The 18,876-nt window shown below is 33.9% G+C and overlaps 1 protein-coding gene and 1 long non-coding RNA gene across 3 annotated transcripts in view; one reads left to right on the forward strand and one right to left on the reverse strand.

Moving 5' to 3' along the window:
• Positions 1–18,876, forward strand: part of LOC126748858 (synaptojanin-1) — an 87,003-nt gene that overhangs the window by 10,942 nt on the left and 57,185 nt on the right. The window contains exon 1 of one of the 2 annotated variants that reach the window (XM_050458368.1): positions 18,687–18,838. The exons of the other annotated variant lie outside the window; for it this stretch is intronic. Within the exon in view, the coding sequence (XP_050314325.1) occupies positions 18,828–18,838 (11 nt within the window). The 5' untranslated portion in view covers positions 18,687–18,827. Of the gene's footprint in view, positions 1–18,686; positions 18,839–18,876 lie in introns of those variants that run through there. 2 annotated transcript variants of the gene reach the window in all.
• On the reverse strand, positions 5,309–10,620 carry LOC126748862 (uncharacterized). Its single transcript, XR_007664824.1, has 2 exons — positions 10,472–10,620; positions 5,309–5,804 (listed from the first exon to the last, which is right to left on the reverse strand). It is a non-coding gene; the product is annotated as an uncharacterized LOC126748862 (long non-coding RNA).

Genomic DNA, 18,876 nt, shown 5'->3' on the forward strand with positions numbered 1-18,876 from the left:
GCGGGTACTACACGAGCAACAACTCCATCCTTACCACTTCCAGAAAGTTCAAGGTATGACTGCAGCCGATTATCATCCTAGAGTTCAATTTTGTCGATGGCTTCTGGATCACATCATTGCACAACCAAATTTTTTACGATATGTTTTGTGGACCGATGAAGCCTTTTTCACAAGAGACGGTATTTTTAATGGTAGGAATAGTCATGTTTGGGACGAAGAAAATCCTTATGCAATTTTTCCAAGAAAACATCAGAATCGTTGGTCTGTCAACGTATGGGCAGGCATTGTTGATGATTGTTTAATTGGGCCATATTTATCAGGACCTATTTATCTGCGTTTCTTGAAGGAAGTTCTCCCAGAACTCCTTGAAAATGTTCCACTAAACGTTAGACAGTAAATGTGGTTTCAGCATGATGGAGCGCCGGCTCACTTTGCTGCACAAGTACGCGAGTATTTGGCTCAGTTGTTTGGGCACCTTTGGATTGCCAGAGTTGGAGCAGTTTCTTGGCCTCCTAGATCACCCGATTTAACGTCTCCCGATTTTTTCTTGTGGGGACATGTAAAGTCTTTAGTCTACGAAACTCGAGTAGAATCAGAGCTAGACTTAATTGGACGAATAGCAGCAGCATTTGAAATCATTCAAAACGAGGATCAAATTGTTAGTGTAGTCCTCCGTCCTCCGTCCTCCTCATGTGCGGCGTTTAAATCGGTGTATTGAGGTTGGAGGAAGACATTTTGAACAATTGTTGTGATGGTATCATATACAAAAGGTAAAAATAAATGCAGCAGATCCTATTTAGGTAATTAATATTTTTTCTAAATTTAAACGCGTCTTAGGGCCGTAGTGGCGTAGTGACACATTGCCGGACATGGGTTCTTATACTCAAATGGATTCTACTGTTGCACTGACAACCCCTAGAAGTTTGATCCCATAGTTCTGAAACACCCTGTATGTGAAGCTAGCGTCCGATCGATAACCAGCAACAAAAGCCTAGAACCCATCATATGTCGTTTGCCAGCAACCTATTTATAGTCCGCGCTCACTGTTATGCAATATAATGCCCGTATCTCCTGAAATTCCCAAGGAATGTTAATAATTTTTTGTCCAGATATTAGCAATCAATAACTAAACCAATTTACGGTGATTATAAACCTCCACAAACTAAAGTTTTTTTGTAAAAATGATTTAAAAAGTTGTTTTGTGTCACCATGTAAAAAACCTACCCGATTTTCCTTTCGAAACTCGATTCGAATAATAAAACACAGTTTATTATTAACACGACGGTAATTCAAAAACGTGGCACATTTTGGAGCTCATGTAAAGCCAATTTGTTAATTTAAATTAACAAATTGGCTAAATACGCTTCATCAGAATGTATTAGTATTTCCAGCAGAAAAATATTACTGGTAGTATTTTTAATTCATTTGAAAACTTCCCACCACGGATTTATCGAAAACCAGTGTTCAAAATGTTGCCTGTTAGGGTTTGCCAAATCTAAAATTCGTTTATAATTTAAAACGGAAATTACCAACATAAACAGCAATTCCGAAGATTAGACGTGGAAAAAACTGAATAACAACCTGAATTTTTTTCCGAATTCTTTTCATCAACACAGATATCCTGGGCGAACTAAGTTATTTATAGTTGCTAGGAAAAATAAAGAATTTATTTTGCCGTCAGTTACATTTGTGACAGTCTTGGAATAGTGAAAATTTATTTGTTGAATTGAAGATTTTACTTCCAAAATGGTTTACACACTAGCCGAAAGAGTGGAAATTATTCTAATTTATGGTGCCCAAAATCAATGTGCTCGGCAAACTGCCGTCACGTTTAACGCCAGACATCCGGAGAAGATAACTTCGCATAGGTATGTTTTGGACCTTATTACTAAGTTTACTGAAACTGGATCTGTTGTAAATAAAAAACGTGATCATCGGCGAATTTTGGATGAAGCCGCTCAAGTTGAAGTTTTGGGTCATTTTGGAATAAATCCTAATACTTCATTACGCAAAATTGTTGCTGCCACTGGTATTTCATTAGGCTCTGTTGACACAGTTACCAAACTTCATAAATTTCGTCCATTCAAAATGAAAATATTGCAAGAGTTAAGCGAAGACGATTTCGATAGGCGAGTTGAGTTTTGTGGAAAAATGACTGAAGCGATTAATGATAATACTATTCATGTAAAGAATATCTGCTACAGCGATGAATGCACATTTTATCTAAATGGATTTGTTTATAAGCATAACTGTAGATATTGGAGCAATGAAAATCCTCATGCATTTGTAGAAGGGCATACCCAGTACCCTCAAAAAATCAATGTATGGACAGGCATTTTAGGAAATAAAGTGATTGGGCCATTATTTATTAACGAAAATTTAAATGAAGACATTTATTTGGATATGTTGGAAAATACCATCAATCCGCTTATCACTGAATCCATTGAAAACCAAATCGATGATGATGGAAACCCTATACTTGATGAGGTAAAATATATTTCCAGCAAGACGGCGCTCCTCCTCACTATGTTTTTCCCGTTCGGCAATGGCTAGACAACAAGTTTCCAGATAAATGGATAGGGCGAAGGGGGTCTATAGAATGGCCTGCTAGATCTCCTGATATAACGCTGTTAGAATTTTTTCTATGGGGTCATTTGAAATCTATTGTGTTTACTCCCCAACTTGAAAGTTTGGATGAACTTCGTCAACGTATCATCGGCAGCTGTCATGATATCCCACAACATGTTTTTGAAAATGTCCGTCAGGAATATGAACATCGCCTATATCATTGTTTGGCCAAAAACGGGCAACTGATATTTTTATGTTTTTGTTTTCTATCTGAACAAATTAAGATAAACCAAGATTTTTCTAATTTTCTCGAAAACGACTCGACCGATTTAAAAAAATCAAACGTCAAAATAAAAGACTTCGAAAGACCTTTTAAACAAGCTATTACTCGATACCCCTTACCATTTCAAATTTTTAAGGGGTTGACCCTGGGGGGGCAATGGGTGAAAGGGGGTGAATTAATTTTAGGTTAGAAAGTTGTCCCCCTTGATAAACCTTTTGACGTATTTCGGCGTTTCTTTTTAAACAGTGGTTTTCGATAAATCCGTGGTGGGAAGTTTTCAAATGAACACCCTGTATATAGCTAGTTTTTTATTTGCATAATTATTTTTTTTATGCCTTTAGTAATTTTACTTATACCTTAAAACATTATGCCTCTGAACATTTTTTAACCGCAATTACAATTTTTTTTATACAATATTTCTGATTTAAACCTATTACCTTTTTTCGTACTTAAAGTGTATTAGAAAAATTGTACATAATTTGATTGTATAGTTCATCTTTGGCCAAAGAGCAGCATACTTTCTTAATTATATAATTTCGTGTTTAAAAATAATCAGCGCCTAAATGTCAAGCCATTTAATTTCGGAATAGTTATTTGATTTTTAACTGGTGTTCAATCTAAACTATTGTTATATACATTTTGAGGTAAAACAGTTTAAGAGTGATATTTACAAGCTGATGATAGATGTAGATAATTTGTTAAAAAAAATAACATATTAAAAAAGGTTATTCTCTCTCAATTTTGTTGAACTTAAGGCTCCGCTACTTATCCGTTCGAGTAGCTGCTGCGAGAACTCAGAAAATTATTTTACGCCGGTATTAAAATTATTTTGGCGGCCGGTATAGCAGAGACATTCTTAAAACGGCAAACGTTAAACGTTATTTTCCAAACTGGCTGGTTTATTATAAAATTACGGTTTTTGGCTTTCCGACAGTGAGGCGGCAGTGTATGAAATAGGTAGAGATGCAAAAATCGGCACGTTTACTATTCACATTAATAGTTATTCGTCTAAGTTGTTTTAAAGAGATGTTAAATATGGATGATTATTATAGAAAAGGAACAAAAATATGACTTGAATGAAAACACGAGGTTGAATGCAAAAAAGCCCGGAAAGAACTAAAATCTTCAATAATTATTTTGTGAATAGTATTGAAGATATTATTGAAAATATACCTCAAGCGGCAAATGGACTAACGGATATTACAAGAACCCCGGTGCCAAATAGTATAATGACAAAATTTAATAAGATTTCCATGACGAGAATGAAGGAAATACTCAAAGATCTAAAAAATGTTGGTGGGGGTGAAACTGGTATTTCAAAGCAGGTTATGCGTGATGTGACTTATGCTGTTGGTGATCGTTTTTTTGGATATTGTTAATACTTCATTGAGTACTGGCATCTTTCTAGAATCCTGGAAAGATGCTGTCTACTGTTGTTTCTGTTCCCAAAGTACAAAACACAAAACATGAAAATGAATTTTGACCTATTAATACTGTGCCAGTCTATGAGAAGCTTCTAGAAGTTTGTGTCAAAGAACAACTTCTTGACCACTGTAACAATAATAAATTGATTGTCCCGGTTCAGTCAGGCTTCCGTGAGAATCATGTGAGTCTGTTCTTATAAGTATAGTTAATAATTTTTTTTAAGCCCTAGAGTCTGATAGCCTCGTTTTAGCTGTATTTTTAGATTTTAAAAGAGCATTTGAAACAGTCAGTAGGGAAATTTTAATTAAAAAAAATTACAGCATTTGGGAATAAGAAATAATGTTTTGAGATGGTTTGTTATACTTGTCCAATAGGACTCAATGTGTTAGGTATAAAAATAGTGTGTCTGAAAGAATTAATATCAAATATGGTGTGCCACAAGGAACAGTTTTAGGTCCTTTACTGTTTTTATTATATATTAATGGTATGGTACATGTAACTCAAAAGCTTTAACTTACACTAACACTTTATATAGTAGGAATTATATAGTAGGAAAAGATATCCTTTAGATACAGCAGGACATAAACATTGAACTAAATAATTTATTTATCTGGCTCTGCGATAATAAATTGAGTTTAAATGCAAAGAAATCGAAATTTTGTATTTTTGGTAAAAAGTCTAGGGTGGATTCTCTAAATGTTGGTGATATGAGGATTACTGTTAACGGAGAGAACATTTCGTATGAAAGAGAAATTAAATACTTGGGCACAATTCTTGACGCCAACTTAAACTTTAATGCGCATGCAGATCATGTAACAAGAACATTTTCAAAAAAACTTGGTTTCTTGACATGAATTGGTAAAAATGTATCGCTGCGCACAAAATCATTGCTTTATAATGCCATTGCTCTTCCCCATCTACAGTACTGCTCCATTTTATTGTATAATTTGCCACGTTCTAAGATGGATCGACTTGAAAAAATGCAGAATAGGGCAATGAGACTGATGTGTGTAAGCCAAAAAATTAAGTATCATGTCTATCTGTTTATTTTTAAATTGAAACATAAAATGCTGCCGGAATACACTTGTAAAGAGTTGAAAATTTTTTCAGATGTACATAATTATTATACAAGAAATCGTACGGACTTCAATCTAGTCAACAGATGTAATACGGTTCAAATGCTCAACCCAATTCTTAACAGAGGCTTGATTGAATATAATAATTTGCCTACAAATATTAAAGACTGTGACAATTTTAAACGGTTTAAAGGGCTCTTGAGAAAATTTTTATCTAATTAATGAGTGTAGTAAGTTTTTTAAGGTTTTACGTAATATTCTTTCTTAATTTTACGTAAAGTATTATAATTAGTGTCATTTATTGTTATTCGACTTGCTCCACCTTTAGGCTGTGACCTGATGACTTGGCGGGGTATTTCTGGAAAACCGGAGGCAGTGATTGTCTATGGATTACTGGGACGATATCGGATATCTGCCAGGAAACCGAGATGCCCTGTTTAGCATGGGTCGACCTAGAAAACATGGGTCATGACATGCTCGAAAAATAAATACGAGCCGACCTTGTGATGCAACATCAGCAGTAACATCGATTATTAACAGAGATATTTCGAAAATAAAGTGGAACGCAACGAATAACAATTTAATTGTATAATGTGTTTTTAGACAATATCATATTTTATTTATATATGTAGCACAATTTTGCTAAATAAATATACATTATTATTATTGTTATGCAAGTTCAAGGAAAAAAGAGAAAAATTACTAACCGATAGACTAACCGATGTTTCTAAAAAACTTAACCTACAAAGTCACGTGACAGGAAGCGACTGCTAATGTAAACGTCTCAAGTGTTTTGATAAAGTAACACCTAATGCATGACAAAAGATAATAAGTGAGTTTAATTTATTAAAATCCGGGGATGAACAAAACATCTAATTGTGTGGACTTATTAGTGTCTGTCCTGTACAAAAGCGACGTCCACGTAACGCAGAAGAGGTCGCAAAATTACATGACAGTTCATTTGCTTATCGTATAAACAACAAGTCGTATATCAACAGAAATACCTGTTTGTTTTAAAGGCTTTTCTTTCTTTACATGGTATAACCAAAAAAAAACTTAAAATTCTCCAGAAATCTTTAACAACAACTGGCAGCGCCCCAATTGATAAACGAGGAAAACACTTAAATAGGCCTCTTAACCTTTACCAAGCTTTTGAACGAACGAGTAGTACCAAGGGGGTACATATTGTACCCCCTTGGTTGTTTTTGTTTTTTTTTCAAGTATGGATAGGAAAATCTTACTAAGCATAAGGAAATATCAAATTTTATTCAAAATAAAGTTATTTTTATTGAACATAATAATATGAATATAACATAATTCAATTTCAATTGTCATTTTGATTGCACCTGCTACAATAATTAATTTTTTTTTGATGGCCGTGAGTTTTACAAAAAAAAATCTTGCACTTTTCACAATAAAGCCGGCACTTTTTGTCATCCTTTCTTGGGCAATAATGGCAGCGTCCAAATGACCCTTCTGGATTTGGCGGCATAGGCAAGATTTCTCGAGGTAGCACTTGATTCATAGCAGATATAACTTTTTTTGGGAAGCCGTTTAGATTTGTCATTCTTCTGGCTACGTGCGGTTTTATGAGGGCAAGTCCTACGTCTAGTAAAAATAATCTTCTGTTATCCTTTTTTTTTTCATAGTGAATATGAATTTACGCCAGTTATATCAATAATATTTTGGAAAAGTACAAATGGATACCTTTTTGTATTTCTTTTTACACTGTACTGATTGACCAATTTGTCCATAGTATCTACGGCCCCTTTTGTATTATTATAATGGAGTATCATGTCTGGTTTGAAGTCATTCTCTATTCCACTTATGGCCTTCGGTGCTCAATAAAATTACGGCATTACTACTTTTGTTCACATAAGAGGAAAGAGTACGTAACGGTTTCTCTACTCGGCTGCGATTGGGCAATAGGGCGGGAGAAATATCGGCTTTGTTTTTCCTAAATGTTCCGCAAAGTGTTATACCGCGTTCATATAGTTCCTTAGCAAGCGGAAGACTAGTAAAAAAATTGTCCGTGGTAATTCCAGAACCTCGCTGAATACCCTGTACCAAGTCAAGGACAACCCTTTTACCTTGTTGTTTTTCTGGAACATTACCGTCTTTACCTGAATAAATTTGGAGATTGCAGGCATAGAATGATATCTCACAGTCAACCATTGCCCATATTTTTTTTAAGCCATATTTCGCTGGTTTCGATTTCATGTAAACCCTAAAAGGGCATTTTCCCCGAAAGCCGACGAGCTGCTCATCAACAGTAAGGTGAAAACTAGGTGTATAATTTTCTTTACAATGGCCAACAAACATCTCAAAAATTTCTCTAATTGCTGCGAGTTTGTCATATTGCCTGCGTTCGATTCGTGTGGTAAGATCGTCAAACCTCATGTAAGAAAGGATCTCACTGAATCTAGTGCGTGACATTGTAGCGGTAAATATTGGTCTACAATATAAAGGATTCTTACACCACAAGAACTTAATTGGTTCCTTATTAGCTTTTAGCGCACCAGCAGTTATCAGGAGACCTATGACGGCATACATCTCGGTGGTATCTACAGGTGTCCATTCTTTTTTTGGTTTATTAGGAAATTTTTTGTTTCTTGTTTCGTACATTCCATACTTAGGGCCTTCTGGTTGGTAAACTGTACTATTTTGTCAACTATGGCTTCACAAATAAAAAGTTTAAAACAACTGGCAAACATTATTCTGCTTAGGTCGGCATCCAACTGGCGGGTCCTGATTCCAGACAGTTTTATTTTTGAAAATATATATCACGGATTGCTCAAATATTTAGCACGTAAATTTGCTAAAGGTTCATCGTTACTGTCACTCTCTGCGGAACTTTGGTTATGCAAAAATATGTAACAAATATTTATAAATTCATATCACTAAATTAGAAATATTGGTACCTCATCAATAGGGAGAAAATCATCAACATCCTGTATATATTCGACACAATCATTTTCTTCGGAAGCCACCGACATATTATCATCTGAATTGTCATCAAAGTCGTCGCTATCCAGTTCATCAAAATAATCTAATACTAATTGTCTGTCTACCTCCGAATCCAAATCAAATTTACCTTTGGTCATTTCTACAAGCGGGGTACAAATTGTACCCCAGCCAACAAAATTGATTATAATTTAAAAAATATTAATTGTAATTAACCGATTATGATTTTGTTAGTTGACTAAGGTATTGTTAATGGCAATGATAAAAGGACAATACATTTGAAGAATTAATCTTTCAAATATAAGTAATTATTTACGTGTGGGGTACAGCATGTACCCCCTTGGTAGCACAAAGGTTAAGCTGAAACAGAAATCTAATGATCTAGTAGCCAATCATATTAGTTCTTTCAAAGGACGACAAAACCATAACAGCCTTAAGGATTATTAGGACTATAAGGAAGATTTGAATATCAGAAAAATGGACAGTATGTACAAAAATACCGTTATAGATCAAAATATATTGATCAAATGTTATGAAAAATGTGTCAAAAAATGCCATAGAAAAAAAACAACTAGATGACAAAATCACTACCCTCCAACAGCAAAATCTACTTTACAAGCATAAAGTTGAAGTGTTTTATTTAAGAAAAAAACTGCAAAATTATCCAGTCCGGCTAATGAGAACAAAGAAGCAATATGCATGAATTTTTCTAAAAATCTGCCAGTGCCCAACATCAGCACAGATGATGTTCATTATAAGAGACAGTTATCTGTATTCTCTTTTAATATTCATGTTTTGTCGACTAGTCAAAGTATATTCTATACTTATCCTGAAACAAACGGTTGAAAAGAAGTATGTTCGATGTTGCATCATTTTGTCTGCAACTTTCTACCTTCATATATTTGGCGACTCGTGGGGGACTAATAAGAATTACACAGTTATCCGTTACCTTCATCACTTAGTGCATCTGCAAAAAAGGTTTGATGAAATGAAGATCAGTTAGTCAGTCCCATTAAAGGACATTCATTAATGGAATGCGACGAAAAATTTGAACTAGTTCAGCAAAACTAACTCCCGTGTGGAACTTCCAAATGAATGAGCTGAAGTTTTCAGAGCTACACGAGTTAAACCAAATCATTTTGATGTTAGGGAAATTACTTTTGAGTTTTTGTTACATGCTGGACTGTGCATTTTTCTACAATTTACAAGCATAAGTGCACAATGAAGGCCAAGTACAATGACCTGCCAGGTACAGTGCTTAATGAAATTCTGTCGCAATCCAACCACTAGAAAATATTTCTCTACATTAAAACATACCAGAAATGTCTAAGGCAAGGCTTCCTTTCCAAAAGCTCGGAGTGTAAGAGGCACAAAAAAAAGTGTTTGAACTTTTTCTGTATCTTTCCCAATTGAATGAGAAATCCGAAATAACCTTTGCTGTTTTGCTTTAGAATAGCTCGTGTATGAAAAACTGATCATACCACAAAACTACAGTGGAAATATAATAATAATAATAATAATAATAATAATAATAATAATAAATCGTCTTTATTTAACAAACCCTGCAAATTACAGTATTTGTCTGAACATTAACCGAGAACAACCAATCATTGTTGTTCCAAGAATAGATCTTTATAGAATCTTCGATAATAATAAATGGTAAAATGAAAATTAGGCCTGAAACGATTAAATAGAATCACAGCTTCACACAAAGACACAGGTGTGCGTGTTTTAATTAGGCGATACAAAAATACTAATAAATACAACTTGAATATATTTACAATTTTTAGCCATTTAAGTTGAAGTATAGCTTGAGATACATGGTCGTATTTAATAAAACGACAACATGTGAATACGCTTCAAGCGATTTTGCGTTATTCTATCTAGACATGGGTAATACACAATTATACAATAATTAATGATAGTGTTTGAGAGTAAACATTACTGGGGTTGCGCTGGTTCAATGGAAGAATAAAAAGAGCGTTGAATTGCTTATAATCTAATAGTTTATATTACTGCACACAATACCCTAATTACTAATTAACTTTAGTTTACAGTCAGCTTCGAGATTAAGCGAGAACGAGAAATTTACTTTTTTATTTTTTTTTAATTTTTAATTTTTGAGTATTTAGTTGCTATTATTACGAGTATTTACCCTATTGCCGATTGGCGATTGGCTTTTAGCCGCGAAACGAGAGAATGAGAGAAAAAATGTGTCACTGGGACACGGGACCGAGATTTATTACACCCGAAGAGCGAGTCGCGGGCAACTGCATCTTTTCCGTGCTTATGATCTATTTTTAGATTTTTCGGAGGGGCCGGTAGCGAGCGTGACGATTATTACAATAACAATACAACGAAATCAACGAGAAAGAGGATTAAGAGATAGGCTTAATAATTTGAGAGAAATGGGTTGTGTTTCCACAACAGATAGACATAACCAAGGATTCAGAAAGCTTTTTTTTTTGTTTTGTAATTTAAAATACTTTTATTTGCATAAAGCATTCGCTAGCGTAAATAATATTTTTGTAATAACATATTGCAGTGATCCCTAAATCTGAGAGATGTGTCACAACGAGATCCAAAATTTTTATGTGATTTGAAAAAGTGAGAGTAGTATTATTAAGCGTAATATTAAGTGTATTTTCTATGTTATGCCGTTGATTGCGACCCGCAAACAATAGAACTTTAGTTTTAATAGGGTTAATATGCAAATTATGTTCACTGGAGAAATTCACGATCTGCTCCAAATCAAAATTAATGGAGTCTGCTGCAAGCTGAACATTATGTGGATTAAATAGGTGAAGAACCTGAGTATCGTTCGCATACAGGTAGACGTCCGAGTTTAAGGCTACGTTAGGTAGATCAGAGGTATACATTAGGAACAAAAGTGGCCCCAATACAGATCCCTGCGGTATCCCGGAAAATATTATTTTTCATTCAGAATATTCGTTTTGTACCCGTACTCGCTGCGACCGTCTCCATAAATACGATTTAAAAATTGATAAGACGGAGTCATCACAACCAAAATAAGACAACTTGGCAACGAGCAAGTCATGATCAATCAAGTCAAATGCCTTAGAATAATCCAGTGCCACCAAAATCACAGCCAACTTTTTGTCTAAGGCTGTAATGATATTATCTGTAATATTTAGAAGAGCACTTAGTAGTGCTATGACCTTTTCTAAATCCGGATTGTTGAGCTGGCAGAATATTAGTCTCACAAAAGTGATCCATCAGTCCATTTAGAGACAAGAGGCAAGAGACTTATGGGCCGTAGGTCTTGAACATTTTTGGGATTAGGAACTTTGGAAACTGGGCAGACTATAGATTCGCGCCATGGTTTAGGAAAATAACCAATTTCCAGGCAAGTGTTTACAATGTGAGTAATATGATAAATATGTGACATTCCCCCTTCTTGTTTGTTACAATCTGTAGTTTATTCTTCTTTTTTTGCTCTAAAAAAATGTTTAAATGGAATTTCATTAATATTTTCTCAATTCCAATCCCAAATAGGCATAACAAACTAAATCCATCAATACATTCAATACAAAGTAATAAAGTAATAAGTTATTGGGTTTTAAAAGTAAAAATTGATTTACTGAAAATTTACGATTTTTGACATTCCCCCTTTTTAGCCTGTACCCGTCATGGGTTTCTTTATGTACCAATAACAGTGGTTTAGTTAACTATTTTTTATTTATTATATTGATTATTACAGTCTTAACGCAGCACGCGTATAGTAAAGATCTTCTATATACAGTGGCGGCCAGCTAATTAAAAACGACACAAAATTTAATTTTTTTGGAAAACCATTTTACGCAGTTTTACGAATGATATTTATTTATAAGGGTTCGACATATTAAACACATTCTACCATAAATCAATAGTAATCTATTCAAAAATCTAGGGAAAAAAAATGTTTACAAAATTAATGGACAACAAATTAAAAACGAATTCAATATTTTAATTTTACACCAAAAAAAATCAGTATTTGGTAGGATATCCTTTAGCTTCTTTTATTCCTAGACATCTTCTTTGCATAGATTCTATTAAAGTTTGACAGCGAGTAATTGGGATGGAATACCAAGCTTCTTGAACACCTTTCACTAGTTCGTCCATGTTTTTAAATTGCTTTGGCTGAATTATTCTTTTAAGATCATTCCACAGATTCTCTATCGGGTTGAGGTCTGGACTACACGAGGGCCATTCAATTACATCAACGACGTTTTGTTCAAACCACCTTTTTACTGAACGTGCTGTATGCTTGGAGTCATTATCCTGTTGAAATTTCCAGGTAATAGGTAATTTTTCTTCTGCATATGGAAGCATCACATTTTCTAATATAGATTTGTATTTCTCCTGATCCATAATTCCATCTATTTTATAAATTGGTCCAACTCCATACCATGACATGCAGCCCCACATCATGATTGAACCACCTCCATGTTTAACAGTTAATTTTGTGAATCTTGGATTTAATTCCTCACCAGGTGGTCTTCGTACGTAAGTACGACCATCCGATCCGATGCGATTAAGTTTTGTTTCATCCGACCAAAGTATATTTTTCCATTGGGTAAGGGTCCAACTCAAATGATCGCGTGCGAACTGCAATCGGAGTTTACGATTCTTCTTTGAGACAAGTGGCTTCTTTCGGGAAACTCTTCCAAATAGTTAAAACTCATTAAGTCGGCGGCGAATTGTTCTTACTGATGGCTTCGGATCGTTTTGTGCATACATTTCACGTCTGATATCTACTGCTGTTAAATGGGGCGACTTTTTTGCTAAACGTACCATAATTTTATCCTCTCTTGCGGTTGTTATTCTAGGCCTTTTCTTCCTAGGTACATTTCTAACCGTGCCGTGAGTTTTATAATGTTTAATAGCATTATGAACCATAAATTTGGAACATTTTAGCATTGCTGCAACTTTACTGTATGAATGCCCTTCTTGAATCAAATTTAAAATTACTTGTCTTTTTTTAGGATCACAACTCTTTTTTTACCCATAACGTTTGTTTTATATTGACCTTGTATTACTTAAGTGAGACACCAACTAAATGATAAATAAATGCTACACATTCATATTCGACAAAAATTGATAAAAAAAAACAAAAGATGAATCGTTTTTATTTAGCTGTCCAAGGTATTTCTAAATTGTTAAAATATCAGATTCCAAACCTGTTTCAAATCCAAATATTTATGCATGTGCAAGCTTAACATGAAGTGATAAAAACATTTATGTGCAAATAGAAAATATACCGTTTGATTTTAGCATAAAATATTAAAAATTGTATCGTTTTTAATTTGCTGGCCGCCACTGTAAGCTTGGCTCGTGTTTTTTTAACAGTATATTGATCTAGATAATTGACAATTTTGCGACAGTAGTATATTTTTTAAACTGCATATTTTTTTACTGCATTTTTAAGTAAGTCATATTTGGATTTAGTGAAAATAAATTTTAAAGTGATATAATGATCTTCACCAGGTATTTAGTGTCACGGAAATTGTGTATCGCATTATCATGCCAATAGTACGTGCTCAGATGTGTCCAAAACTCAACTAAGTGTCATTGAGAACTTACCTGGCGCGCAATGGGTTTGTACAGACTGCCGAAGACATCGGACTCACACTACAGGTCTAAGTACGAAGACCGACGATCTAAATACGAAGTCACTCGGCTCGGACGATGCTGCAGGAAGTAACAGCGTACTACTGGTTCTCAAATCAATGCAGCGGGAAATACAACAACTGAAGGAATCGGTTGAATTTTGTTCAAATAAAATTACCGATTTCGAGGAGAAGCTCGGGGACATGAAAGGTTATTTTAAAAAGACTGATACTCTGGTTTTGGAAAACAGTAAACTGAAACAGAATGTTGCTAGTCCAAATTAAAAAATTAATTCTTTGGCACAATCATTACCATGTGATAACATTGAAATTCATGACATACCTAACAATAAGAATGAAAATCTTTAATCTGTAGTAAAAAGCATTGGAAATTTTCTTAAAATCAGGGTCATATCAGATATGATTGACATTATTAATACAGTGCCTAGCATGGTTAAAGAAAAACCTAAAAATATCGTTGTTAGGTTTATGTCTAAGATTATTAGGGATGGTTTTTTGGAAGCTGCAAAAAGCAGTAGGAAACAGGCGGAATTTCAGCCACGGATTTAAAAATTCCCAGCTTGGCTAATAAATTTTACATCAATGAACATTTATTGCCAGAAACCAAACTTCCGTTGAAGTAAACTCGTGAGGCAGCAAAGATGAGGAACTATAAGTTTATCTGTGTTCAAAATGGAAATATTCTGGTGCGGAAAACTGAAAAATCCAGGTTTTCTTCCATCTCAAGTACTGAAGATATCGAAGTAATGTAAAGTGCTTTTTTTATTTTTTTTCTCTATTATTCGTATTAAAGAACTTTGTTTATTTTTCTTATCTTCTTTATCTATGGCTCTGAGCGTAATTTATCAAAATGCCAAAGGGCTGCGAACAAAATTAAATACTTTTAGGCAGAACGTTTTGGCAAATAATTTGGATATTATCTGTGTCACAGAAACATGGCTCAATTCCTCTATTATGAACTCATAGATCTACGCGAATATGCAGTTTTTCGTAGGGATCCCGAATCTACCGCCAGTAAAAAACTTTATGGAGGCGAGGTGCTTATCGCGATAAAAAATAAATTTAATGCATTTTTAATGCCTCAGTTTCATAGTGACGCTGAGGATGTCTGGATTACTGCCAAGCTAGAAGGTAACAGAACTTTATTTGTATGTTGTATTTATCTTCCTCCCAATAACAAGGAGGCTTATGCTATGTTTTCTTCAAACTTGGTAGACCAAAGGTTGCCTAATGAATCTTTAGTATTAATGTGCGGTGATTTTAACCTTTCATCTACCAAGTGGCTTTAAATGCCAAACAATCTTTATTTAGACCCCTACAATATAGAACAACAATATTCTGCTTTGCTTCAGAATTTGGCATATCACAACATAAGGCAATTTAATACAGTGTTTAACAGCGACAATAAAGATCATATCAAGATGTCAATTCAATTCGAGAGCATTTTGGCGTGATTTCCCTTTTCGACAGACGTTTGATAACTGATGGTTCGTTTTTATATAAAGTAATGAATTGTCAGCTGAACACTCCTTCCTTTTTAAATTTAACATTCCTCAAGTCAGCATCAGATCAAGCGAATTATTTTCATTCCATTCAGGAAAACAGATTATGGTCAGAACTCTCTATTATGTAGAATAACAAAAAGTTATAATTTGTACTGCCGTTCATTAGACGTTTTTAATATGTCACCTAATACAGTTAAAAATACCTTAAAAGCGAAATATTGTCTTTAAAATTTTATGAGGCTAATGTAGAAATTTAGCATTAAAAATTACTTTTTTTGAGCCTTTTATATTTAAATTACTTAAGTACTTAACCATTTAGTCTTATAGTATATTTAAATTAGTTAAGATAAGTTGTGGATTTCTTTTCTGGGGTTGTAGCCTGTTGTATCCCTATATGGTCACCAAATAAATATTTATAATTTTTATATTTTTCTTATGGTTAGGAAATTTTTATTATTTTTTGGAAATGGAGACATCCTGTAAATAAATAAATATTTTTTTTCATAATTCGACCAAAAACTCAATATAAAATTCGATGTGAAATTTTATAAAGAATGTGCCTTATTCGCTTACCTCTGGATGAAACATTAGTATTCGATGAACCTTTTAATTTAAATTATTATTCTTTACTCTAAGTCTATAAGCTCGTTGACCGATACTTGAAACGGCGATGTCCTTATTTCTTCGATCGCTTCGCATGGTGTCGGGCTGGCAAATGGGAAATGGCAGCAGAAACGAGTGAAACGACTGCATGGTTTCAAACGAAGCCGAGTTTGCCCGATCTAATTTGCGTTGGGTGATTTGGCTTTTCAAAGCGAGTTATGAGTTTAACCGTAAGATTTGGGTCGACAGCCTCCGCGCCGTGGCGAGGTTAATTTTGTGTATTTTGGCATTTTTGTTTGTCATCAGTATTTTGTGCATAGTAGGTTGTTGCTGTTTTGTTTTTATGTTGTAAATTAATATTAGCAAAAAAAAATGACAGCCACAGTGGTTGAGCAGATTAAGACTTTAAAGACCGCCAATGAGCTAACGTTTGACAAAATATTTGAGTTCAAGGTCAAGGGCCGCCCGTTGCCAGAGCTTAAGATTCGACAGACTAGTAAAGACAGAGACAAAGAAATAAATCGATATTTTCGCGAAAATATGTATGAATTAAGTGACTGGATATGTGGCTGCCAAGTGACAAATGCTTTATATTGTTTTGTGTGCCTGATGTTTTCAAATGACCCTTCATGGTGTAAGAATGGCGTAACCGATTTAAAACATTTGAAAGAGAAAATAAAGAAACACTCGTTATCTGCGGAACACATTAAAAGTTCGATGAATTTTGCTACTATGGGTACAGTAGATATTCGACTGCAATTAAATACATCTTATCGAAAATCGGTAAGAGAATTCAATGAAGGTGTATCAAAAAACAGAAACATCTTAAATAAAATAATAGACCGTGTAAAATGTTGTGGGGCATTTGAATTAGTCTTAAAAGGATACGATGAAAGTGAAACAAATCAAAATCCAGGAGTATTTTATGGACTTATAGACTTTGTTTCCGAACTAGACCCAATATTTAAAGAATTTTTGGAAAAGGAAACATTTTTTAAAGGCGTCTTAAAAACAATCCAAAATGATTTACTTCAATCTATGTTAACAGTAGCGCAACAAAATTTTAAATTAGAAATTGAATCAGCTAAGTTTATAGCAGTGCAAATAGACGAAATTAAGGACAGCTCGAATAAGACACAAATGGTGTTTATTATTCGATATATTTTGTCTGGTATAGTTTATGAGCGATTTTTAACATTTACAACTCCTTCCGGCACTACAGCCGAACACTTAACGAAAGTCATTTTAAATGAATTAGAGATTTTAGAAATAAATAAGACCCCAAAAAAATTTATTGCACAAAGTTATGATAGTGCATCTTCCATAAGCGGACGTTGGGCGGGAGTGCCAAGAAGAATTAGAGAATATTATTCTTATGCAAATTTCATACATTGCTACGCACATGAATTGAATTTAATATTGCAAAAAGCAGCTAGTCAGAATTCAAGTGTTAAACTCTTCTTCACAAATTTACAAGCATTCTCAGCATTTTTTGGTCAATATCCAAAACGTACCGCTGTACTGGATGAATGTGTAAAGCTCCGTTTATCTAAAGCTATATCACATAGGTGGTGTTTTAGTTCTCGTTGTGTGGAGACAATATATGTGTATCAACCCGATATAATCAGGTGTTTAGAAAAAATAAGTAGTAGTATCGACGATTTTGATGCTCCCAGTGTTAATCAGGCAATAGGGTTGCAAGCAATTCTTAATAACGATGACTTTTTATATTGGTTAAACTTTTTTCATTTAATAATGTCACATTCTGAAATTTTCTTAAATCAGTATCAGAAACCAGGCATTGACGTGCCATCTGTTAAGACTAATATCAACTCTTTCAAAAATTCGATTAAAAATATTCGAGGGCAGATCTTAAATGAATTATCTGAAGATGAAATTTCGCATACAAGTACAAAAAGAGTGAGAAGAGATGAAGACGCCAAGCGAAGGATCGCCTTGAATGTGTGTGATATCATAACCTCGGAAATTAATCATCGTTTTGCATTTAGCGACCATCTTATAATCGACCAACTTTTTTGTGTTGATAACTTTGAACAGTATAAAAAGGTTTTTCCGGAAAACATTTTAAAATTAGTTAAAATACATTTTTCGTACCTAAACGATAAAAAACTTAAAATTGAACTTAAAGTAATTTATGACCGGGATGATTGTCGCGGAAATTCTGGGTCAGTAGGCTTACTTCAGTTTTTCATTAATAATGGACTTGGTGGAGCATTTTCGGAAACAGTGCATTTGTTGACAATTTTGTGTACGTTACCGATGACAACTGTAGAAAGCGAAAGATGCTTTTCTACATTAAAAAAAATAAAGGCATTTTTACGCAACACGATGGGGCAAGAAAGGCTTTCTGCGTTGGCAATGTTAAGTATTGAAAAGGACTTTATAAATAATATTAAAAATTACAATGAAGAAGTAATTAACCATTTTGCAAATGTTAATGAAAGGATTGAACTAAATTATAAGACTATTTAGGTTATTCACCACTTTTATTTTCTCTAGAATATACGTGCTTATTTTTAATCAATAAATTCCTGTCACACCTCTAAATTGTGAAATTGACCATGAGCTGCCACTCAAGCGAATTCAAATAATTAATTTTTTAATTTTTAATATATAAAACGTTCATATTTATAAAGACAATAATTAAAGGACTTCAAACTTAAAAAGAATTGGTGGAAAAGTCAAAAATATTTTCTAGAACTTGCCTCGAAATTTTCCGGATACGAGTGAATCACGCTATGTTGTCCACAGTATGATATTCATGTAAGTGTCTCTGTTTTTTCAGAATTATTAAAAAATAA

Source organism: Anthonomus grandis, chromosome 22, assembly GCF_022605725.1.
Source record: "Anthonomus grandis grandis chromosome 22, icAntGran1.3, whole genome shotgun sequence".
Taxonomy (NCBI): domain Eukaryota; kingdom Metazoa; phylum Arthropoda; class Insecta; order Coleoptera; family Curculionidae; genus Anthonomus; species Anthonomus grandis.